General features: G+C 33.5%; 1 protein-coding gene across 4 annotated transcripts in view; it reads right to left on the bottom strand.

Moving 5' to 3' along the window:
- Positions 1 to 26417, bottom strand: part of PSME4 (proteasome activator subunit 4) — a 115371-nt gene that overhangs the window by 15044 nt on the left and 73910 nt on the right. For all 4 annotated transcript variants that reach the window (XM_072635572.1, XM_072635571.1, XM_072635573.1 and 1 more), the window contains 21 exons: positions 22849 to 22904; positions 21881 to 21937; positions 21258 to 21313; positions 21074 to 21172; positions 18212 to 18274; positions 17964 to 18059; positions 16557 to 16688; positions 13352 to 13561; positions 12444 to 12580; positions 11754 to 11807; positions 11178 to 11307; positions 10264 to 10345; positions 8312 to 8465; positions 6048 to 6117; positions 4887 to 5012; positions 4206 to 4358; positions 3672 to 3776; positions 2184 to 2275; positions 1306 to 1437; positions 583 to 791; positions 33 to 118 (listed from right to left, as the gene is read on the bottom strand). In XM_072635572.1, coding sequence (XP_072491673.1) covers positions 33 to 118; positions 583 to 791; positions 1306 to 1437; positions 2184 to 2275; positions 3672 to 3776; positions 4206 to 4358; positions 4887 to 5012; positions 6048 to 6117; positions 8312 to 8465; positions 10264 to 10345; positions 11178 to 11307; positions 11754 to 11807; positions 12444 to 12580; positions 13352 to 13561; positions 16557 to 16688; positions 17964 to 18059; positions 18212 to 18274; positions 21074 to 21172; positions 21258 to 21313; positions 21881 to 21937; positions 22849 to 22904 — 2299 coding nt within the window. The remainder of the gene's footprint in view (positions 1 to 32; positions 119 to 582; positions 792 to 1305; positions 1438 to 2183; positions 2276 to 3671; positions 3777 to 4205; positions 4359 to 4886; positions 5013 to 6047; positions 6118 to 8311; positions 8466 to 10263; positions 10346 to 11177; positions 11308 to 11753; positions 11808 to 12443; positions 12581 to 13351; positions 13562 to 16556; positions 16689 to 17963; positions 18060 to 18211; positions 18275 to 21073; positions 21173 to 21257; positions 21314 to 21880; positions 21938 to 22848; positions 22905 to 26417) is intronic.

Here is a 26417-nt window from a genome sequence, read left to right as displayed (position 1 = left end):
GTACACCCTCACAGTGAGTACCCAGGTAATACCTTAAAAAACAACGGCAAAAGTTGGAGTTGCTCTGTGACTGCCGTAGAAAAGGATCGTCCTGCGCTTGCCATCAGCCACTTCAGTACTGTATGGGGACAGAATTGTAGACTCAATGATCAATAAGCATTAAAAGAATGAGGGACTAATGCTTAGTCCCTCATATAATAGAAATTAGTGCTGGGGAGCAAGAATGACACTCACTCTATAGCTTTCCACATAAAGGCACGATAAAATCCAAAGGCACTACACAAATACCACTACAAATTCTTCTGTTGCATTGATGTGGGCCTCACAAAGAAACATCAGTTTATCAATCAATCATTTTTCCAGTCTAACCAAAGTTTACACTCAATATAGTAAAAAGAAAATAAAATCAATTTCACACACTACTAAATCAACACAAATGAATACCAAACAGGGAAATGGATATGCTAAAAAATGAATTTGCTGAAACAATATTCAAAAGACTATATGTAAAAAAGTGTTAGTTGTCAATGAATTTTGCTAATTTCATAAGTGTTACCATTATTATATAATTTAGTGACTCACTAGTTTTCAATAGTTTGATGCCCTGAGTTCTTTCATCTTCTTCACCAACTCCATTCTCTTCCATAACATGATTCTGGATTTCTTCATCTACATCCATTAGGGGTTTTAGTTTCTCCAGGATCCGGGCAGTGAATTCAGGAACACGAGGAGACTTTGTTGGCGCAGTGTTTGGCAAAGAAACATCAATCATGAATATATAAGTCAGTACGCTGTAAAATAAAATACACAAGGTAGAAAAAGAAATAATTATTAGAGACCACATGAATATACCTCATCTTCAGAAGTCATAACTCAACTAAGCATGTTTTCCAAATTTTGCTTTAAAGTACAATTTGAAACAACTATAATTCATTTTACTCCAACCATTTCATGTGACATAATATGACAGCCCTCCCAAATCAACTTTCCAAAGAAGAAAATTTAAAATGTTGAAAAAGCATTATATAATCAAGCTTGAAATCTATACTTTCTGTTAAAAAGGCAAAATTCAAAACCATTAAAACAAATGGCAAGAACATCCACATAAATAAATAAATATGTAGGTAAAGAAATGAATATATAGGTGGGTCCAAACAAAATTAAAAATTTAAACATACTGAAGGAGTCAATTAGAAAATTAAGTTATCCCTTCAAAATATAACTAATATAAACTATAGATTAAAAAAAAAAAAAAGAAAAACATGCAAAAAAGATGTAAACCTCAAAGGGGAAAGCAATACTCACCTCCCTATCCTTTCCCTGACATTTTTGTAAACTTGAGTGAGTTTGGGTTCTAAGTACTTCAGTAACCTGTGTAACAGCTCAGGAACCCTCCATTCTTGCTGGGCAAGCCCACCTTGCAGTACATAAAGTCGACTAAAAAAAAAAATGTCATCTTCATCATTTATCTTCATACATTAATAAAGACAACTGCTCATCATTACACTGAAGTTACTTTAACTTTGTCAGACAGTAAACATGATCACCACTGACTCTTAATTGATGAAGAATATGTCTCCTTATGCCTATTCAGTATCTTCCCACAAGTTCTCTTCTGCTTTTCACAGTGCTGTGAAAGAGGCAGAATACATGAAGAAACTCAGTCACCAAAGTATTAGTTGATCTGCTTTATAAGCAAATATACCTGCATAAGGTATAAATATAAATGTAGCATAAATATACTGTGTAAGCAAATATATAGCAAATAGCTATAGAACTGATTCTTTTTGGTTTTCTTTTTCTAAGTTCTCTAGGTCTTTTACTCTCCTTTTTTCTGTTTTCTGGTGAATTTACTATTCAGTGGTTCCCCTTATAAGTGGAAAGGGTGACCACAGAATTGTTTACACTCAACTGGTCAGTACCATAATTCAATAACAACTCTCCAATGAAATACTTTGTAAAGAGGCTGAAATGACTAAGATTTCATTTAAATAATCTTGTGTTACTCTTGTTTCCACAATGAAGAAGGCTATATAGTTAACTGACTTTTTTTTGTACTCGATCTAAAAAATAATAAGATTACTATGGCAATAAATACACCTAGCTCACTTCTATTTGTGTATTATGTGAAATGGTCACAGAAACATCTTAAAAGCTAACTTTTAAAATCTGTTATGGTTTACCATGCATCTACAAAAGATCCTCCTTCACCACTCAATGGAGATTCCAATAATAATTCAAACAGCCAATGAAGTTTCCGAGGATCTCTGCTTTCCTGTATTGAAAGACATGGCCAAATATCATTTCAGGGAACCAACAATTCTGCAAAGTGCATTGTGACTACAATTACTACAAAGGTACTTGAAATAGACCACCCGAATGCAAAGGTGAAACCAATACATTAAAACATATGCCTCTTAAGTCTAGGTCAGAACTGATTAAGAAATTAAATTCATCATTTACGAAGCCTCTCGCACAAGAATGCCAGAATAATAACAGTTGTCCAATGCAACTGACGTGTTCATTAATTAGCAACCTAGTTAGGAAGATGGTCTTTAAAGAATGTTGTCAAGGTAGGGGTATGTGTTTGTGTGTGTGTTTGGGGGTAGAGAGGAAGCGGTATCCTAAAAAGGTGAGTTCATCCATGTGCAGAATACCTTATTCTGAAACTCCTCCCACCAATGCAGAAAAGCAAATTTGTCTGCAATTTCAATAAAGTCTTAAGGACACTTAGAGAATAGTCTCGTGTACTAGGGAGTGAAGTGATTGGTTTAGGATTCACACAGCTGGCTATGTTAGAGGCAGGTCTTCTTGACTCTGTGGTTGCTACCCCAGCCCTTATGCCAAGTGTCATCTCTATTATTAATTATTATCAAATTACTAATTATTATCTCCATTAGTTTTCTAAAAGGAGGGAAGGAACTGAGAGGAATATGAATGGCTAGATTACATAATTGCCAAGACTATTCAATATTATATTTAAAAAACAAAAAAAGTAATCAATGGAACAGAAGAGATAATACGATGTTAGAACCAATGTAGTATTTTTTGATAAATCCAAAGTCACTAAAGATTAACAAAATTCATAATAGTAAAGATCTGTAAACAATCCATGTGTCCAACAACTGGGAAAATGTCTGAATAAATTGTAACTATGCCATAATAAATGACAAATATGAAGAGTACAAAGAATTTGAGGAAGAAATAAATTGATGTGGATTAAACATGGCAAAGTCAGCATAACATATACACTTAATACAATTTATGTAAAAAGGTTAATTAAGGCAACAATAAGTTTAGGTGGGCATATGGAAACAAACAAGATGTTTGTTATTGTGCTGTTTCATTGAATACACACATTTAAAAAGAAATATTTAATAATAGTTTATTATTTCATGTAATGTCACTAAGATTTTTTTGAGTATCCAGATGTTTATTTTTGTTGACAGTTTCTTAAGGATAAATTTTTACTACATGTATATATAGATTTTTCTCAAAGACTGTTAAATACAATTTTATCAGATTAGAAAAAAATACATTTTATTTTACTAAAATGACGATTCTTTTTCACTAAAAGTGATTTAAAATGATGGTGCAGACCATGACATAGATCACTATTTGGTTTTATTTAGCAAATTCTCAAAATAAAAGGAGGTAGCAAGAAAACTTACACAGGAAGTTGCTATACAAGTTCCCCAATCATTATATGTTTCCACTGTAATGTTACATAATGCTGTTCTAAGCAGTGGACATAGAAGCTCCCAAAGTCTTTCCACCTGCTCAATCAAAACAAGAGGCAAAGGTTATTGACATTGAAAACATCCTATTTTCAAAACTTAAGTTTTCATTTACCTGGAAAAAACTGAAGAATTGTCAATAAGTATTTCTTAGCCCTTTTTTTCAGAAGTTTTACGAAACAGAAATTTTAACACAACTATTAGTTTAGTCAGCTTAAAGTGAGCTTAAATTCTAATATTCTAAGGAAAGAAATTGTCACATCATATCAAGCCTTCATTGTTGATCTTGGGTCAGAAGTGGAAGTTAGACAGAAATATATTTTTAATTTGATATTTTCATTTAAAAAAACTGCATTATACTACTTGGGAACCTACAAAGTACATGAGTAACACTTCTGATTAGGAAATGTAACTTTTTAGGAGTGCGTGTACATGTACACAACACACACAATACACATAGATACACACCTTCTCAAATGTCCAATGCTTAGACCCTCTAATCAAGCCAGCTATAATTTCTGCCACACACCGCTGGGTGCTCTCATGTGAGTCTGAAACTAGGCGTTCTAAATGGGGCTTCAAAACTGGCAAAAAGGCATCATCAAAGTTCCTGAAAACACCCTATTAGAATAATTACAAGGAAAAACACAATTATTCAAAAGCATGCCTTCATATGCATAGTCTAATTCTTCAGGTGATTTACATTATGATTACTGCTGAAATCTTATGGTTTTATTTAAAAGTTGAAGAACAAAGAGCCTTACTGACCTATCACCTGAAAAAAATACACAAGGATTCTAAAATTAATGAATACTCTAAGATTACCTCATAACCAAAAGAATTTTATGTAATGTGTAAATTATACATTTTGAGTGATGAGTACAAAAGTTCATAAACAAATACCACCAAAGGTTTGGCTTTATTAAAAAAAAAAAAAGAGGCATCATCATCCCAGGTTCACTGAGATAATACTTAATGTGATTTCCTGAGTAGATATGATTTTTAAAAAATATGATCATACTCACTACAAACACATACAAAACTAAGAATTTTAAGCACTCCAAAGTCCAAGTCTTAAATTACCCCCCTAAGCTGCACTCTTCAATCAAAAGCCATGAAACTGATGTGTAATGATGATATTTTAGTTACCTTGAAGAGGCAAAACCGACGAGGATTAAATTTGTCTTTTCCTTTTCTGTCTTCTAAAGATAGAAAATTGATTAACTGCTCAACAAATTTAGGATTGGAAAAATGGTCAAAAATAATCTGTTCTGCCTACAGAAGAAAAAAAATTATTAAAACAGTTTAAAATACATAAAACTATGCATGCAAATCCTAAACTCTTCTTTTAATACTTGCTGATAACTAATTATTAACTTACTGTATTACTGTCATGAGATTTTGTCCTAAAAATAAGCCACACTTTTTTCTACTTTCTTAAAAGGAACTATTTAAATTCAAAGTCTTCAAGCGCAGCTAACTTACTTTTATTCAAATCTTCAAGTCACAAGTGTGAGATTCAAAATATTTTTACTGTGAATTAAAATCTATACAAGTATTTTTTTGTGCTGAAAGACTAAAGCAATTATGTCATTGTGTAATTTAGAAAAAACCTAGACAAACTAATTCCTGAGCATTCTATTATATCTATCATACTTATGAAATGCTTTAAAATGTGTAATTTTCTCAGTATCATAAAATAAAAATTTCAATATAATTTATTCTCCAATGCCTGTAACTTGTTTTCATAAATGGATTTACCCAAAATTCTGATGGAATCAAGTTTTCTGGACAAACCATTAAGAAACAGCACTGCTCTAGGCAAGGCATAATAAAGTGTTCAATTTGAATCAATCAACTAACAAAGGCTTAGGTTTATACAGTAATGTTTTATGTTCTTTCCTCACAACTATCAGTTAAGCATAATGTTCAATGGAATACTACTACAAAAGAATATAGGAATTTTTCACCTCAAAGATTATAGAATTTAGAATTAATATATACAATCAGCAAAAAACATGAGGAAATGACTTTTAACCAACTCCTAAACTGTGTTCTAGACCATGATTTAGGAATACCTAAGAACATAAATCAACCAAAAATGAACTCAACTGAATGGCCCCAAAGAAGTAGGTAAGGGGTTAGGAAACAGAGAAAGAAATATTGAGGGCTTCCTATCTTGTATAATATGAACTCAATAATGGCTTTCAATCACAGCTGACCTGAGATAGAAGATGAATTTGTGTTAAAAAGTAAGATGCTACCAAGTCATCTTGAAAACCTGTTTATGTACTATAAAAATAAGTTTACCTCGGTCATATCTTCCCGACTTCTGCCAAGCTTGGGTTGCTCTTCTGCAGGTGCATAAACAACCATATTCCTAAATTTATTTAAATAAATTATATATATGTGAATTTATATAAAGAACATATATTAGCACAGAACCAAGGAAAACATGTTATTGCATTAGTGACAGGTACATATAGCTTTACAAATATGTGACAGTATTATCAAGAAACATTTTACTGATCGACTCTGTGCAGGGAACCAAATTACAGAGAAGATAAAAAGAGGTAAAATAAATAAATCCAACCACTTCGGAGCTCAGAACTCAGCTAGAGAAAGAGGAAATACAGACAGTAGATAAAAGGATAGAATTTTAGAGCTGGAACAAACTTTGGGGTCACTGATTCCAACCTTGTTTATCATTTCTTACAGAAACAAAGCTGTAGAAAATATAACAGAGCTTTCTGGTTACTATATAATAGATTACAGGACATAATCTTAAGGAAGGAACATCATCTCTCAAATAATGCTTAAGTAAAACACTCCACTATGACCAGTGTAATGATTTAAAGGAGGGATCAACAACCTTACTAATTCTGTTACTGGAGAAGCCAAGCAGTAGCCATAGGCAGGCCTAAAACACTGGTAGGAAAAGTTAAGAGAAAAAGAGTCACAAAACGTCATCTGGTCCAATGCACACCTGAAGCAAGAATCTCTCCTACAAGAAAACTTCCTTGGCTTTAAGATCTCATTGAGTGAAAACACTCCTGCTAGAAACACACTATTATTTTACTCTGGGATAGCTCAAATGGTAGGAAGTTTTTCTTTACATCAATCCTAAATTTGCCTTTTTGCAATTTCTACTCATTGTTGCTTGTTCTTCACTTTAGGGCTAAGCAGAATAAGTTTAATCACTCTTCCAAATTTAAAAAGCTATCCCTCCAAGATAGCCATAAATTACTTCCCCTTTAAGTCTTCTTTTCTCCAGGGTAAACATCCCTATTTCCTTCAAACAGTTCTGATACTGCATGATCATGAAAATCCTTCAATATAGTGGTTGCATTCCTGTTTATCAATGATCTTCCAAATATGTGGTATACAGAAATGAACACAAATATCCAGATGTGGCCCAACTAAGGCACAGTGCTACTATCACCTCCTTAAATTGGAACATTATGATTTAATACAGATTTAAAGAGGTAAGATATTTTAGATATATTTGATATATACATCTCTGAAAGATGTATGCTATGTAACCATGGGCAAATTGCTTAACCTGCCAATGCCTCAGATAACTCCCTAAAATGGTTGTTTCTTATAAATATAGCAGGTTCGTACCCAAATACATATGCTTACATATAGAAAATGAAAATTTGCATCAGAGTTTTAGCTGCCATATCACACTACTGACTTAAATCAACCTTTTATTCTGCTAAAAGATTCAGATCTTTTCCAAACAAGTTGGAAAACCCATGTCTCCCTCAAGAGGGAGGTTTATTAAACAGAGTAAAACTTTATATTTATAGCTATTAAATTTTATTTGGTTAGATCTGGCCCAGTGTTCTAGCCTGTCAAGACCGTTTTGGATCCTGACACTACGATCTATTATGATTATTATGCTTCCTGGGTTTTGTGCCAAATTTTACCAACATCACATTTATGGCTTTATCTAAGTCACTAATAAAACAGTCTCTAAGTCAACTACTATTTATTAAGCACAAATTATGTTCCACACACTGCTAAATGCTAAGGGTACAAAGAAAGGCAAAATACTCCCTGCTCCAAAATTCATAGTCTAATATGGGGGAGACAACAAGGAAGTACATACAAATAAGATACATAAAAGATAAACTGGACATAATCTCAAAGGAAAGGCAATAAATTAAGAAGGGCTGGAAAAGGCTTCTTTGTTGAAGGTGGGACTTTAGCTGAGACTTGAAGAAAATCAGGGAATTCTAATCTTGACATGTATAAAACAATTTAAAAAAAATTAGTTTGCATGACTAACTTTAGATGAAGCCATACTGGCCTTTTTATGATTACTGCTCTTTTCCAGATGAACTCTAACCATTATTTTAATAACGTTTTCTTGAATTTGGCACTATAATCTTTAGCAACATTTCCCAGATTCCTTCCAACAGAAAAAACTGAAGAAAATAAGTGCTAGTAATAACGACCTTAGTTATTTTTCACTGGAACCTGTGCCTATCTCTGATTTATGCCTTCTAGAGGGTCTTAAAGTACTACAATTAAACGAAGTTACAAATATCCACATTAGTAAGACTCACTGAGGCCAGGTGTAGTATCCCCAGTGTGTTTTTTCCACAAAACAACTTGATTCCCATTCTGTTTTAGTTCTTGGTATATTTTTACTATCATAATGCATCCATTGGTTATCAGGTCTGTCACCAGCAAGAATGCAGGAGGTTTTAGGAGTAGTACCTAAAGAAGAAAATTTACATTTTGTGTATTTTAAAATTCCTTTTTAACACTTATTTCTAACTTTTCACCTATAATATAACCTATTTTACCTGTAGTTTTACAGGCATTTTTTCCCAGAAATGTTTGCTTCATTTATTTAAAAACAAAACAAAACACTTAAAGTGCAATTTAAAGAATAGCCCAAGATATATTTTTTTCAGATTTATACTCAATGCACAAACTCCTTTCACAAGGTAGACCAGTAACTCTTCTGTCATTTATAGCCTCAGAGAATTGTGTGGTGGCCCTGAGGGATTAAATGACTTGTTCATAGTCACATAGGCAGTATAAGGAAAAGGGAGGACTTAGAATCAGGCTCGGGACACAAGGCCTCTGGCTTTGAACATAATAGATGCTTAATATATTTAATACTAAACAAAATTCTTTCAAAGATTACACAATGTCTAGAATGGATTGCCAATACTAATACCAGACTCTAAGAATCTGGAGTCTAGTAGTTTTGTCATAATCAATGTTTATGGTGCACCAGAAGTAGTGGAAATAGAAAGGATAGTACTGAATAAGGTCAGAAGACTGAAGTTCAAATTTTGCCTCAAGCATTTATTTCCTATCTGTGTGACCTTGGATAAATCACTCAATTTCTCTATCTGTGAAAGGATAAAACCTACCTACCTCATATGCCTGTTATGGAAGATTTTCTAACACAATTTCCTTATTTTAGAGGTAAAAAGGAGGTAGGTAGCACAGTGGATAGAGTAGTGAACTTGGAGTCAGTAAGATCTGAACTGAAATGTGACTTCATATAAACCTTAGGCAAGTCACTTAACTGATATCTTTCTCATAAGATAAGAACACCTACCTCCTAGAGTTGTAAAAATAAAATCAGATAATATTCTTAAAACACTTTGCAAACATAAAGTACTACATAACTGTTATTTGTTGTTATTATTATTAGAAAAACTTGAGAATCAAAGAAGCAAGTGCCTTGTTCCTTGTGTGACATACAACACTCCTCTGTCACTTATCCAATAGAGCTACATGTCCACTTCAATATCCAAAGCTACAATGTCAATTTTTTATCATACTGAGTATGGAAACAAATCTAGATGTGTCTCAAGTGAGAGTAATATGAAAACAGAATTTGTATGATCTTTCACTCAGATAAAATAAATAAAACTTCTCTGTAACCACTGTTAAAAAAAAAAGCATATTAAAGCAACAGATTTATGTGCTGTTTTGGTAAAAGAAATGAGCCCAAGAAAAAATATACTCTAGGTTCCACTGGTGGAAGTAATCAGAGAGTGGTTGTAGTAGGAATATGAAGATGTGGCAACCAAACCAAAAAAAAAAAGGAATAGTTCAAGTTTTTGAAATAAAGTCTAACAGATGATCATAATTAATTAGACCCTAAATCAGCCCAGAAAACCCTTCTACTGTTCAATATTAAATGCACAGAAAATATCAAGCATGCACAAAAGGTATGTACTTTGTTTATATTTTATTATGTATTATAATAAATTATATATTTTTTAAATATAAACATAAATAAATATTGAATCTCCTTTAATGAATGCTTTTCATTTTATCATTGAATTATTTTGGAAAGTGAACTCAACAGTTTTCACAATGTTTGTTATTAGAGGTTAAAAAATAAAAAAGCATCAAATACTCAGAAAAGTTTAGCATATTTATCCCTGTGGAAATTATCTACGGATTCAGTGAATCAACTCTGAGAAAACTTGAGTGAAAACATTTAAAAACAACAACGAGGAGCTAAATTATCTTAGGTGGCACTTACTGATTTCATATGGGCAGATGGAAAGCTTTTTGTGTGTTCTCTTCAGCTGCTTGAGAATGCCAGCAACTGCTGAGATAGCCATCTAGAAAAGAAATCTTTAAGTTGACTTGATTAATTTTTTGAAACCTATTAAGTATTTGCATACCATGCCATCAGCAGAGGCCAGATTCTCTTTCTTTTTGAGAACAAGGAAATCCCTCAAACTCTACATGTTCAGTGGAATGGCTTTAGTGTGCAACTCCATCCAAGACTTTGGCATGGACCATTCCCACCGTAATCTGTCTCAATCAGTTCAAAGAAGAATGTAGGAAGTACAAATGACTGGTTCAGTTTAGTTACATTTCCTTCACAATGAAGAAAAGAAGAAAACATTTCAGATTCAACCAATAAAGAGGAAAACCACAAAGTGGACTACATATAGGTTGGGATAAATTTATTTGTTTCAATATATTCCCTTGACACTTGAGCTAAAAATCCAAGACACCTAAACTATCTCAAAAAGTTACGGGACACTTAAAGTGACCTTTGCCAAAATGGACAGAGAAATCAAAAGTAAAAATGGGCAGCTGAAAATGAAGATACTTTAACCCTAGAAGAACCAGGTGTATCATCACCTGACTCAAAATTTGCTTTATAAAAACAAGTCTAATATATATCTGCTATAATTTCTCCTATCTATGCAAATATACTTTAGAAACAATTATAAGCTGATAATAAACACTATACTTTGAAATAAAAATTTTCATGCTACTATATTTTCTTTGCCTTACAAAATAAAATAAAATACTTTGCAACAATTGATGCAATGTGGTCCTTTGAGATAGTCCTAAATTCTAGTTCTTTAATAGGAAAATACTCAAATTTTAGTTAAGTGAAATCCTAAAACTTCAGATTTTATCTGAAACCAAGCCTACCTTGCGAACCACAATTGCATCATGGTTGAGACTCTGTACAAAAAATTTTATGGCACGAAGAGGCAGAACTCGGTCATCTCTCAACAGCAGGGACAGAAAGCCAATGCCTATATGTTCAAATTTCCAGGGGCTTAAAGAAAATACAATAAAACTCATTACTTATAACCACCAATACATCCTCCACTATAATATAATCAAGTAGCCAGAACCTCTTAGTGATGAATACCACAAACATTTTACCAAAAATTAATAACAAGCATCCAATTTTTCCTCTGTATCTTCCTTCTCCCATTCCTGACCCTCTCTAAGTGGCCCTTATATTTAAGTAAATTTATAATTCTTCCTATCCTGTGCTATCCAATATGCATGGTGAAGTCAAAAAGGAAAAAAATTCATCCGAAGATAAGACAAGTCATGTCCTTGGAACTATTTGCCCCAGGTTTCAGGACTTCAACTGTCACAAAGGCTTCTAATTGTGAAAGAGATAATTTGCATGCAATTTAAATGAACCTTAGGAAACTGAAGTCAAATGTTTGTCATGAATAGAATATAAAAGTAAATGCATGGAACACTTACAGATTTCTTTGATCCACACAATCTAACAATGTATGTACCAAATTTTCATAGTTCCTAAAAGAGCAAGCATACCATTTAATCTGTATTTAAATACTACATAATATAACAAAGCTAAGCATCAAATCATATAGAATAACTAGCCTTCAATTAGGTTCAAATCAACAAACATGACAAATACATGAATACTTTCTTTCATCAGACACATATTTAGAATTTTCAGGAAAACATGTTAATCTATAACATGAGGCTTTAAATTTTTTTAAACCGAATCTTAGAAAAAAGTGATTGGTTTATGAATACTCTTTCCATTAATTTAGTAATTAAATAAGAATAACTTTTAGCATTCTAATTGAAGGACTTTTTTTTTTTTTACCATGAAATGTAACTATAAATTGATCACTATAGAATTTAAGCAATTAGTACTTAATAGATAGGAAGAGGAGGATTTGCATTCCATATACTTTGATTTTAAGAGAGAAAGAAAGAGAGTGCCTGTGTAAAATAATGCAGTAGAAATCGTTTTCAAAATAGTGTCAAGTAAAATCAAAGAAAAATTAAATGAAGACAAAAGACAGCAGATTTTCTCATGGTTTAAACCATGGAGATCACATAAAGAAGTTACCATTCCTGAAGTTACAATTCCTGAGATATATTAATAGTATATCAGTGACATAAATTTAAATTACTTACTGTAAAGCCTCAGCATTCTTTTCTTGCTGTCGCTGAATTCCTAACTGAATCTCCTCTGGGCTAAGCAATGGCTGATTGGCAGAGGGATATTTTGACTGTTGGATTAAGTTACCTATTGCAATACATGTCTGTGGAACCTTTTTAAAAGAAGAAAAAAAGAATAATAGGACTTAGAATTGGAAGGGACTTTTAAAGAAAATGGAGGACAAAAAAAAAAGTGAAGGATGGTGGAAAGAGCAACAGAACTGAAGCTCTAACCCTGGCTCAGTAAGGATTTAGATGGTTTTAATCCAATCACCTCACTTCCCTGGGCTTCAATAACTTTCTCACCTCTAAAATGAGGGAGTGAGACTAAAGCCTATCTTTAAGCTTTAGATATATTATTCTTTTGGGGCAGTTAGGTGGTGCAGTGAATACAGCACCAGTGCAGGAGTCAGGAGGACCTGAGTTCAAATCTCACCTCAGACACTTGACACTCACTAGCTGTGTGACCTTGGGCAAGTCACTTAACCCCAACTGCCTCATCCTGATGAATATCTGGTCACTGGATTCAGATGACTCTGGAGGAGAAGTGAGGCTGGTGACCTGCACAGCCCTTCCTCACTCAAAGCACAGTCAAGTGCAAGTCATGTCATTATTTCTCTGATGGCATGGTCTTCTTTGGCAACGAAGGACAAACACATATATCATTCTTTTAATCCTTTAGACTTATTTTATGGACAAGGAACACCAAGGCCCAGAGAAGATTAGGTGAGTATGTATTATGTGACAGAGGTAGTTTAGTCAGGATTTGAATCTAGGGCCTCTGACTCCAAATCACACAAAAGTATTAATTTGTATTACAAATAACCTGGAGTACAGTTGGGCTGAAAACAGTTAATGTAAATAAACTGGGTTTTTTTGCTTACTGTAAAATCCAATCCAATTGTTTCATATTGCCTATGAATCTTTTCTGCAAGATCATCAAATAGCCTGACTATTGATGGCTTTTCTAGGGACATTGCTTTGCTTAGCCCTGAAGAAACAATTGCTGGCCACGTCTGTACAATACAATCCCAGTCATGAAGATTTGCTAGGCACACTCCACTGTGGTTTCCAAGTAGACAATACAAGGCACCCTGGAGAAACAAAGAAATATGTGCATTTATTAGACTGTAAGCTTCTTGAGGAAAGAGACTGTCTTTTTTAATACATATATTTTATGTCTCATCCCCTAAGAAAAAAATTATCCTCTGTCAGTTCACTAGCAATATCTGTTATTCCTAAAAGAATTTACAATGGGTAAGGAACCTGCAGTCTTGAAGCCACATAAAAGGATTTGTTTTGAGAAGTCTGGATCCAGTCAAAGGGCCACATGTGAGGACCTAGAGGGCCACACATGGCCTCGAGACTGCAGGTTCCCCACCCCTGACAGAGTCAATTTTGGTCTGCTACTTCAGCAGATACTAATTTTAGAATGCACAACCAGATTATAAATTAACAGAGAACTATTATACTTTGCTGATTAAAAAAAAATGTTTACCATTCAATATGTTAAGCCTGGAAAAGGCAGCCACTAGGCTGCCTAAGAAGGTTCAGGGTAAAAATGGAGATCAAAACCACAGAAATGATCAATATTGGGATAAGGTTTGTGAGCGGCAAATGCACTTCTAGCCTGGGTGAAATAGGAATGCCCTGCTGCTAAATTAACAAATGATAGAAAGATGTCTGCCATGTAACAACAATAACCGCCCAAAATAATTCCTCGTAGACAGTGATTCCCAATGATTACTACAAATAATATTTGAAATTTTAACCCAAGATTGAGGCTTCTAAAAAGGCATTTCCCTTAGAATTATTTCATTCAGCTTACTACATGTGCGATTCACATTATTGCATAATTTAAGCAAGCCATACTGCTAACAGGAATTAATAATAAATCCTCTTTACTGAAATGTTCTTTAAGGAGCTTCCAAAACTTGCCTTATAAAACTATTTTTAAATGATAAAATCCTACTTAATTACTTATTGTTAGCTAAGTATTCTGAAAAGTCAAGTGCCAATTTTTGCAAAGTGGCATTAGAAAAATATTAGAATAAAAAAACTAATCCTTTTATAGTTCAAAGTAAATAATATATGCACTATTTTATCACATACATAAAAAGCAAAAATGTATTTTTAAACAAAAATATGGTAACCTGGGCATAGGAATTTAAGATTAAAAGAAATGATTAAATATTGAGTTTTCTTTATTTAGACAGGCTACTGCTAGGCAACATTCTCTTCCCTATCTGCCTATGTAAAATTCTGAAACTTGAAAACTTTATCAGCATAATAAGAACGAATATTATTTTGTCATCAACTAACGAGAACATCTTTAAGTACTACCAATATATGAGAAATATTTTTAATGTAGCATTTTGTTTAGGCCAAAACATTAACCAAAGTGACTTCTGAAAAAAATAATTTAATACCAAAATGTGAAAATAAGATGATATTGTAGCTAAATCAGTAGTTAAATCATTTATGCATGTTAGTCTTCTACTACAAATGAAAAGATAGCATACATTTTTCTAAATCTACCTTAATTTTAACCATTCATAGTGTGCATCTTCATTCAATTATTTTACTATGTCTTTAGAAAGGAAAAGTCTTTACTGGGCTTGACCTATGAGAACATCTGAACATCTGCTCTCCAGCGCTCAGAACAGTGGTTGGCAGATAGTAGGCATTTAATAATACCAGGCCACTGGACTCAGATGGCTCAGACAGCCCTCTCTCACTCAAATCAAAGTTAACTGCAAGTCATGTCATCATCTTGACGTCACGGTCCTCTTGGAGAATGAAGGACAAATGGACAAATACAATAATATTTACCGAATGGTGGATCATAACTCAATGACTTTACTTAACTCTAATCTTTGCTGCTTCTTGATTTTAAGTGAGTGTAACATAAATGGTGCTTGTTGCACAGCAAAATGGACCCCACAAAGTCATAACGATATACAATCACACATAATAAACATTTCTGCTTTGCTATCTGTCTTGCAACATACCAATGTCTCATGCAGAAAAGTATAAGAGACCACTTACTTTCTTGTTAGCCAAGATACCCAACCAGTCACTAACTGTCAGTTTGTCTCCACAGGCTACATGCAGAAGAAAAACTACATGCATAATAACATCTTTTATGATCTTTGGTTCCCCCCACCTTTGTAACTATCATAAAATCAGAAAGCCTGACAAACAAGAAAGCAGAGCTGGTAATAACCAGGATTTTGATAATCCAAAAAAAAATTCCATACACTAAGCACGTACAAAACCCCAAATACATCAGAAATGTAAATAACAAGAGTCATCTATAATTTGGGCTTACTTCTGTTTATCCAGTGTTTATGTAACCAAATGAAAAAACAAAAGTCCCGTAGTTCTAGTAAAATTATAATGGCATTTACAGGTATAAACAAAATACATAGGATTTTTCAAATTTCTTTCCATTCAAACCAAAAGGTTAGTGTAATCTCCATTATTTGGTGATTTTCTTCACTACCCCTTTTTATTGTTCTACCAAACTCTGATTCCTCTCTTAACTATGTATGAGACTGTGACAATCAAAACATGATACTTCAGTAAGAAAATTCTACCTTTGATTGAGGTCTTTAAATAATATTAAAGCAAATACAAGGAAATGAAATAATCACCCCTAGTAGTGGGAAGTCATAACAAAGAATCTTATAAAGTCAGCTATATATCTAATTCTAGTGCCATGATGCAGCTTTTTGACAGCAACTATGTTCTTCTCCCCCCAAAATTTGTTAATATTTTTATATTTGAAGCAAAATTGATCTGGAATTATAAGACCAAAAAAAACCACCCTCTGTACCAGTAAGTAGTAGGAAAACTGTAAAAATTGGTTTAAAAAATTTTACTCTAAGCATTCTATAAAAGTTTTGTTTAAAGTAAAAGGTCTCCCCACAGATGCAAAAATTCCGAGAACGCAAGGTGTAAGTAAACTGAGCAGTAACAAACAGAGAAAAAAACCTTCTGGTGGCAAATCCTTTGTATCTTCATCTTTTCATTTATAGATAAATAACAATTGAATTCAGAAATTCAAGAAGAGAAAAAAGAACCTACTTTGAATTGCTGCTGAGTTACATCTTGTCTGTCTGGCCGCAAAAACTCTAAAACCAAGGGAATAATATCTCTGCAGCAAAATGTATACGTTCCCAGAGCTGTGAAAAATGTTTGTTGAGCTTTATTCCTGACCTAGGGAGAGGATCAACAAAGTATTATATTATCCACATGGTTATTAAATATATGCAAAAAATATGTCCCATTAAGCTGAAAGTACAGTATTAAACATATAAACTCCAATTTAAAATATGCAAAAAATTTTGCAAAAGTTTAAGTATTTTTCTCAAGTCCCTGTGCTATCCTTTTCATTAAACTGCTGATTAATACTGAGTAAGTCATTTGACCTTTTCAGGCTTCAGTTTCCTTAGTTATCATAGGAAGGGGTTGGACTAGATGGTGCCTCCTTCAGGTCTAAAATAGTGTATTTCTATTGGGATAATTATCCAGATTACATTAATTTAATTAACTATAAATTTTAAAACGTGAAATCTTCATATTAAATGAAATCTTGTTTATCCACATTTGTGGATGTGAAGAAACAAATCATATGAAATCACGGTTAATATAAAAATTAATTCATTTGTAGTATGGATGTGCTTGGATTCTTCTTAGGAACTCACTAATATAATGAACTTATAATGTAAAGAGCTAATTCAGAAAATACTAACCGTGATTCTCCTCTTCCTTGAAACCTATTTCAATACAGTTATAGTGTAGTGCTCAGGCTAATATGAAACTTTCTAAAAAACCTGAGCTCATAAATCTTCCTGGTACTTGGATTTCAATGGAATTCCTTGCTACCTCCTTCAACAGTAGAAGTTAAGCATAAAAACAGGAAAAGTGGCATAAAGGAAAAATAGCAGAATTAGGGTCAGTCCTTGTTCTATATTAACCAGCTATGTTTGTTATGTCATTTACCTGTGACCTTGAGTTTTCTTAAGTTTAAAAAAAAAATTTGTGCTAGATAAAAAGATTTCTTCTGACTGTAACATTCTATGTCACCAACTAGTCATCATCATACAACATGGTCAGTCTCAAGAACTCAAAATGACAAGTTTAACTGCTAGTTGTTCACTTCCATCCTTGAAGCTCCATGATTTTGTGCTCTCCCCCACCATCAATGTAGAATGTAACAATATTTCAATAACTCGGCAGAATTGCAATAGCCAAAAAAAATCATGAAATCAGTGACCAAACTGGTGGTTAGTCTCTTTGATCTAAGCCTGGTTGATCGTCTGAGGATACACACACAGTCTTATGACCTGGTCCACATTTAAACTCCTTTTAGTTTTGTAGAATCTGCTGGTGTGGCCTTCAACAACTAGGGTCACACTTATGAAAGCCATGATAAAGTACTAAATGGCAATACTAGTCTAGCAATATCTGGACAAGTAAGAAAACTCATACCTGGCCATATGAACTAGTAGACAAACGAAGAAGATCTCTGATCATATCTTGGTGTATTTTTTTGTATTCACAACCTTCAACAGTTAGTGTTCTCAGCTAAACAGAAGGAAACACAAAATAGAAAGTTTCAAAAAATTTCATATTGGCTAAAGAATAGGATTGTAAATTATGAGAACTCAGATGATTAAATAGTTATCAAATAGTTTATGGGGAGATTGATTAGAAATGAATAAGAGAAAAAAAATTACCTCATGCTGCAACATTACTCTATCAATTAGCAATGCTCTGATATGCTGTTTTTTCCCTTGGAGCTGGAAAACAAAAAATACCAAGAAAATATTCTCTTAAGTATGCAACCTATAATTTTCTTGCATTCTTTAGTCAAAATAAATGGTAGTTAACAAGATGCCTACAATCTACAATCACTTGTACATTCTTTATGTATAAAGAGCCAGAACTATGGTTGTTCTATTTCCGTTACATAAGAAATAACCTTACACAAAGTGATCCATCCAACCAATTAATTGGTTGATCTCTGACAGGGCCATGAAAAGAACTTCTGGGGGAAAGTATGATACTTGCTTTGTATTAAAGCTAACTCAAAATTTGAGGGATACACTGCTTAAGATCCTTAACTGTCTCTCAGTTGTTTATAAGACAAGCTATATATGCGTGTGTGTATACGTGTACACACACACACACACACATATACACACATATAGCTATAGCTACATAAAATGGTTTACCTAAATCCTACTTGAATTTACATTTTCAGGCAACGTAACTTCTTATGGTTACATTTTGCTCTCTTTACAAGTCTCCTACAAATATCCTCTGAAGTCTAAAGTGTGGTGACATCATACTATTTAAGTCAGTGGAATGAAGCTGTTTTCATAGATTGCTATCACACATCTTCCCTCAGATCTTCTTCTTTACAACTTTTTTAGTCTGTATTCATATAGTATTCATTCTGCCACCTTGATTTACTCAGCCTTCTCTGTTCAATTACCATACAATTCTAAAATGACTAGAGGTCTTTTAAAACAACTATTATTGCTGTTTTTTATTCAGCTCAAAATCTGGGGATAAGAGGATACAACAAATTCAAATAAGACATTTCCCTTCAGCCAAGGTTATTATAGACATGAAAATCTGCTAGGGTTGGAAGCTCAATTCCATGTGGACAGTCTTGGGCGGGTAAAGGTGGGAACTTCTAAATCTTAAAGTTCTCACGAGACCCCCCAGGAAACGACTGGGAATCGAGGTGAACCGAGCTATCTCGTGTATTTCCGCCTCTTCCCGTGAGAAACGTGATGGGAGAGAGCCCTCGAGATTGTCCCGGATCTGGGCACACTATTGTTATCTAACAGCACGGTATTCAGATGCAAACTATGCTGCTGAAGAGTTTAGGTAGGATCAGGAAAGCCTGAAAGTTCTCTTGGGTGGAGGCGAGGAGCAGAAAGGACAGAAGGCTCCGCTTTTCCTCTCTCCTCTCTCCCCTCCCCCTCTCTCCCCACTTACACTTCTACTTCCAATCTCTTATTGTAAGATTTTTGCCTCCTTGGGAGATCTTTCTCTTTCCCTCCTAAGGAAGAATTCCCCTGCACTTGTAACTAGACCCTGAAATAAAGCTCAACCCTTGTTCGACTCTGGAACGTCCTTTCTCTCATACGAGCATCTGGTTTGGCCAGCCGAAGACCTCGGGATAGAGGTAAGGGAAGACTCGGGTAGCCCTCAGGCCTCTAGGCCTGGCAAAAATCTTTCTATGTTCTAAAAAGAATCACTAAACTCTAACTCCACGCTGATTGCTTACTGGCCCCCTTCCCTGCCAAAAGAAATTCCATTAGCAAACTTTTATTTCAAAAGTAAAACTGTAAATTTGTCTGAAGCTTATATAAGGTATTTGAGGATCAATACTAAAACAATGTAGAAAAAACAGGTATTTGAAATAAACTTTTGAACAGTTCATCAAAATGTGAAAAGGCTATCAGGCCCATAGAAATGTGAGATGCACACACATATACATATTGCAAATTTGTTATTTATACTATGTATAATACACACATGTGCGCGTGCACGCACACAGTTACAGGTACTTTCAGATTAGTTGAGATTCACATACTCCTACCTGAACCCCATTGGTAAGATTTTAAGATTTTTGGGGGGGGGAAGTGGGGTAAGTAGAGGAGGGATAATGCAAAATTCCTGGCACTACAAGTTTAGTTTCAGGAATCACACAGAAAAATGATGTGAATGTTTCATATCCAATATTGCCACGATTCATTTGGAATCACAATGTCATAAAAAAGTTTTTTTGCACAATGCTAGGACTAAAAAAAGGAAGAAATATTGTTCGTAAAAAGGGTTACAATACAGACACCTATCTGCCCCCTGACCCTTGATACTAACGAATGCCAAAAACAGTGAACAACTATTCTCTAGATAACACAAATGGGTTACCAGTGAATGTCAGAATTAAAGGAAAGCCTACAGCAAAAGAAATGTGGGGAAAAGTCCACTATTTGCACAACTCATATAAAATTCAATTTCCAATTTAAGGGAAAATTATCTTTTTACCATAAAAGTGTTCCTTACATGTAATAATTCTTTTTTTCTTTCTCAAGGTCTGACACCCAAAATCACACAGTGTATTCCTGGGTCAAACTCTTTAAAGATGTGCCTTTCACTGATTCTAGTTTTTCATACTCTAATCTTACATAATATCTGAATCATCTGTAATAATCTAGTGGTCTTCTGGTAAGCCTTGCAGTTTGTGATTGATAAAGGTGTAATTTTTAGTTCAAATATACATCCATTTTCTAACAAGTTTTTTTCTGTGAATTTAAATGTGAGACTTAAAAACACTCTTCTAAGCAAATAAACACCATGGGCTTTTGCTACATATCTGAACTTAAATTATATATTTTCTTCCCGATAACACTTTTATATCATATACCAATAATATGCTTAATTTGCATGTTCATAGAAAACCTACTCCTAAGAAGAAAGCTCCTACATAGAGCATCCTCCAAATTATGTGGCCACTAAGTATTTAGAAATGTTTTCTTTTTAAAATAAGGTGTTTATTACTTAATTGTGAAAATACTGACCCGATTCTCCATTGATTTCTTCACTAGGTTAAAACTCTTCCACCGAGAGTCAAATTCATGCTTGTGAGAACCTTGAAATTGCAAAAGGTCTCCTATGATCTGTAGTTAAAGAATTTACAAATTTTACCAACAAGCCAAGACTGATTATACATCAAATTATGAATCTATGAAATGGCAACTGTACCTTTATGATAAGAAACAATGATTTGGTATCATCTTCAGAGTTATCAAGTATGTGATCTATGATCAGAGTGCAAGAGTTTGGGTTAGAACTTAATACCATGTTAGCATAAGATTCACTATCATTTGAATTCACTATGAGAATCTTGAAAAGAGGTAACGTGCTAGGCTTAGAATCAGGAAGGTATGGGCTTAAACCCAGTCTCTGACATTAGCTGGGTTACTCCAGCAACTCCCTTAATATCCATATACTTCAGGCACTTTTTATGATTTAACTGCTAAGTAACAGCCAAGACATTTTTGAAAGAGGAGGTGGTTAAAGGGGCCCCCAATTTCCCATAGTGATGATGGAGGGAGTATCCTTCTTCCAACTTCAGAATTCCCTACACTGAGGAAACCCCAGTTCCTCAAGCATCATTGTAAGTAAGCAAATCATGTACCTAGGCATGTCTCTTAACCTCTCAGTGCCCCAAGCAACACGCTACAATTAAATATTGAAAAAGAATGTGCCAACTGATACCAGTAGGAGGAACTTCAAAACAATCTAAAATGTAAATGAATCAGAGAGGATGCAGAGCAAAACTTCCTAAATATCTGCCACAGTATGGAAAACACAAAAGCACTTACGGAGGAGCTTCCTTATGACCCTAGCAATTGCTTCTCGATGGTTATCTCTAGAAAGATCTATAAACAAAAACAGAGAAGATATTTTAGAGGCCTTCAACGTTCTTCTATTTAAAATAGTTAAAGTTCAAAGCAGGAAGAACTTTTGCGTTTATTTTTTTTTTAATTGGGCAAGGCTTTAAAGTATTTCAATTTTCTTTGCTACTCCTCTGAAGAATTAGAGGCTGATGATTATAATATGAAATCTAAAATAACTTCAAAAATCTACAGTTACTTGATGCACTGATAGTCCCCAAGTTGGGAGAAGGATGTTTAAAGCTCTTGCTAACAATATCCTCCATGTTTTAAAAATTAGCTGAAAAGACCATGAAAATAAAGAAGTTATAAGTGTTTTCTAATGGGATATTTCCAGTATTAAGTCAAACAGTCTAGAAAGGAAGTAAAATTGCATTAATCTGGATAGGTTTAACACCATTTATTGGTGTTATATTTGGGGTTTAACAAAATAGGATACTGTTATTAAACATGAATAATGTTTATTAACTGATTTTTATTTCATTCAACTGAATGAGAGAATACTGCCATACTGTTACAACTGAGGTTTTCCATTGTAATTACTTTTTTTGAACTACTAAAGAAAGGGTTGTTTCACCTACCCTTTTGTTTAATGCCCTTATTTCTTCTATTCAACTACTGTGAGCATAGACATCTTTTATTTTCTTTCAGATTTTCTGAACCTTCACTTTAGAAAATTTTTACTGAGTCATATCTCTTCTGAGTCATATCTCTCACCTGGTTCCTCCAGAAAAAGAAATGTGGGTTCAGCAAAAGTTTTATGTTAATTCTAAAATGCTCATTGAAACCAGCTGGGCTCAATCACAACTATAAATTTAATCTAGATTTGTAGCCCTTTCAGAATAGCTAGGGGCTGGAACAAATCTTCATAATTTAACTTATTAGCATTTGCTTACCATAGTCAAGGCCAGTGTACAGTTTTGTCTCTTCCAAAGACACCATACTTGGCACCCTGAATAAAAACAAAGAAGTATTTTTTTAAAGAAATAATGCCAGAGAGACACTATATAAAGGATTTTTAGGACTAAAACAGTTCTAGTAAAAAAAATATAATACTATTCAGAGAAGTATAAATTACATGTCTTCAATACTTCCTAATGAACACTGGAGTTTTACCTGATCCTTCTGATGATTCAGAGTAATTGTTATAATCATCCTTAAATAAAGAAAGCTTTAAATTTAATAAAAAAAGAAAATTCAACTCCAAATCGAACATATTTTCATCCAATTTAATATTTTAAACTGCAGATTTTAAAACTGCTAAACACATTTACCTAAATCTCAAACTAGAAAAATGGTTTCTGCTTTCAGTTGCAGAATCGCAACTAAAATTAAATACTCATAATTCCAATTTTTTCAAAGAGTAGAAAACAAGATGCATTTTTAGGTAACTGATCCTTCCTTCTCTCACATCGTAATATGGCTATATCTACTTTTTGAAGGATGAATTTTTCTACGATCCCAAGACAGACAGACACAGACACAGATACACACCCTACATCACCCCATACAAAACATTAGGGTTCCTAAATAAAAAAAATTCAAAACATATTTTGAACAACCCATAAATACTGACATTCAATTCAGCTGTTCTGAATGTTTCTATAGATTATAAATTAAGATATTTATTCACGTACACAGGAACAGATTTTAGAGGTTAATGGTTAATACCTTAAGTAAAACATAAGCAATCCAAAATGAGTTCTTTTTCAACATTTTGTTTCAAAACTTCTGTAATTCATTTTTTTCTAATGCTACAGCCAAAATGGAGATGTATTTTAAGAGAAAGCTTAGGCAGAAATGCCACAATAAGATAGTAATTAAAGAACACAGTTAAGCATACTATGTGCATATTAGGGACAAGCACATCTAGTCCAAAAAAAATAAGAATGCGTGGCCTTCATACATAAACTGCATAATACTAGGGAGGGAATTTTTTTTTTTTTAGCAAGACATGGTTGTACACCCTATATTAATATTAATACTGTAGACGGAAAACAACTAAAAAGGATAAATCTAGGTTTAACATAGTTAAGAATTTTAGAATTTTAATTAAATACTTATGATCACTTAAAATGCATTGATTAATCATATTCTCTTCCTAATTCTGGTGTCTGAGAAGTCATTAACACTTTGGGGGGACAGGAATCCATAAAATACAATCTTAGAGTAATTATTTTTTTTCTCCAACAGACTAGTTTTGAAGATTATAAAACTTTAGGACACAGAACCTTTTCTGTTTTAAAATACTTATTTTTAAACTGAACTTTAAGAGTTCTTACTAAATTTAATTCCTCAACAGAATTCAGTGAATAGATACGTCACTCTCATTTGCAAAGCTCGGAGACTCAACTTTGTCACTGAAGTATTTACTATATAAAAGATGACATTTTACCATACTCCTACAACTTAACTAAAAAGTAATAAGTAATTTTTGTAACGTGAAAATTTCTCCAGAAATTATTTGCAGATATAAGCAACCTCCAAATTATATACATTTAAAGGGCATTAACACAACCAAATAAGAAATAGTTCAGGGTCTAATGAATATAAATTTGACAAAAAAAATTAAAATTAAATGTTACGTTGAATTATTATATCCTCAGTGAGAATGTCTAAATTATTTTCTTTTTTTTGTTTTGTGTCCTGTGAGATTAGAGGTTTTCCAATCTAGTGAAATGTAAATAAAGAGCTTAAATTCATACCTCAATCAATATATCTAGCCTCTTCAAACCAAGGGCAAACTGACTACAAGTAAGGTTTTTGCTTCAATGTTATCACATTACGTTGCAAATTGGTAGTTATGTAGAGGCCAGTGCAGAAAACAGATCTTGGTTCAAATCCCTATTCTGCCACTTACCAGTAAACAGGCATTATTTTTTCATCATAATGAATGATTATTACAAAGACTAGAAAAAAGAACTTGGAACACAGTAGCAAATATATCAAGATTAAAGCATGATTACTTTGGGCATGATCAAAATGGGGGTGGTAGTGGTGGTGAATATTTTTTACTAGAATGGTTCAAATTCCTATTGCAATGAATTTTCCCTGCAGAAATATCTTGTTAAATATCATTATTTATAATATCGTTTGGTATTGAAGCATACATTATTTTAAGAACAAATTCATAATTTTCATTTGTATGGCTTTCATTAAGATACAATTTCAGTTCTCAACTCCTCTAAAATACCCACTAGAAAGGAATTAAAAAAAAATTAAAACAAAATCTTTTAACCTTAATGAACAAATCAATTACCATGTAAATACTCTGAAAAATAATAACTGAAGCAGCCACTAAAACAAAAAGATAAGTCACTATAAAAATTCTGCATTAAATACAACTTTTAAGCCAAGAGAAAGATATTAGGAAATTGGAAGACAGCTGGCATTATCTTTCTATACGCGATCCTATATTAGGCTATTCTGTTTCCACTCACCTCTGCCTTCTTTTCATATACTTGCTCTACTTGAGAGGTCCCTCAATCACATTCCTTCCTACTTGATTTTTTTTACCAAATAGCTCACAGGTTGGCTAGTGTGAGCAGAAAAAAACAACAGCTCATTGGGAGAAATCTGTCACTAGCTTACAGATAAGCAAAACTTCACATTCATATCCTTTTGAACTATACCACAAATACACTTTTTATACACCTTTACCCCTATATGCTGCATTGATCCAAATATAGGTGTCTCAAAAGCCTCAATGTTGTTTTAAACTTCCAGCTTTTTAGTTTCTAGAATTTTTAAACATTCTGTATAGGCTGCACTGCTTGTATATGAAATTCAAGTGAGGTCTATAAATTTGTGTTCTTAATAGCACAGATACAATTAAAGCCTTGCTCATTTCCCCAGCAGCAGCAGAAGCACTAGCAACAGCTTTTCTGCTGGCCTGCACTCCAGCAGAAGAAGTCTGTGCCAGGTGTAGCTGCTGCTGGTGCAGTAGCATAAGGAAAGCAAATTCCTTTCACTTGGTTCCTGTAAAGACAATCATCCCCAATATCCCTGAGATACATGCTTGGAGTTCCCTTGCCCCAAAGAACTTGTACTATATATCTGCCACAGGAACAGAAGCATCTAGTTGGGGGAAAAGGTAGGAGGGGTGGATCCCATGAAATATCAGAGGTTTCCAAGCTTTGCAACTGAGAGAGACCAATCTGTGTTACCTTTCTTCTTAGCTTCAAAATACCTACTGACATCCTGGGGTCCAAGTATACTATTTCACAACAAGGTAGTAGTGGGGTGCTTTCAATCAGCAGAAAGGTAGCAACATACTGTATACAACTGTAGTAAATACATCTACTTGAAAAATTCTTTACGTAAAGTCAATATGTCATTATGTTTGGGAATGTTTAAGTATTTTTAACAAGTTCTCATCGATAATGCCAATGTCAATTTCCTGTTTATTTGCCACTCAATTTCCGTAATTTGCTAAAATATCAGCTTTATATTTTTTTGTATGATA

Source organism: Notamacropus eugenii, chromosome 1 (assembly GCF_028372415.1).
Source record: "Notamacropus eugenii isolate mMacEug1 chromosome 1, mMacEug1.pri_v2, whole genome shotgun sequence".
NCBI lineage: Eukaryota > Metazoa > Chordata > Mammalia > Diprotodontia > Macropodidae > Notamacropus > Notamacropus eugenii.
This window is presented reverse-complemented; position numbering and strand designations above follow the sequence as displayed.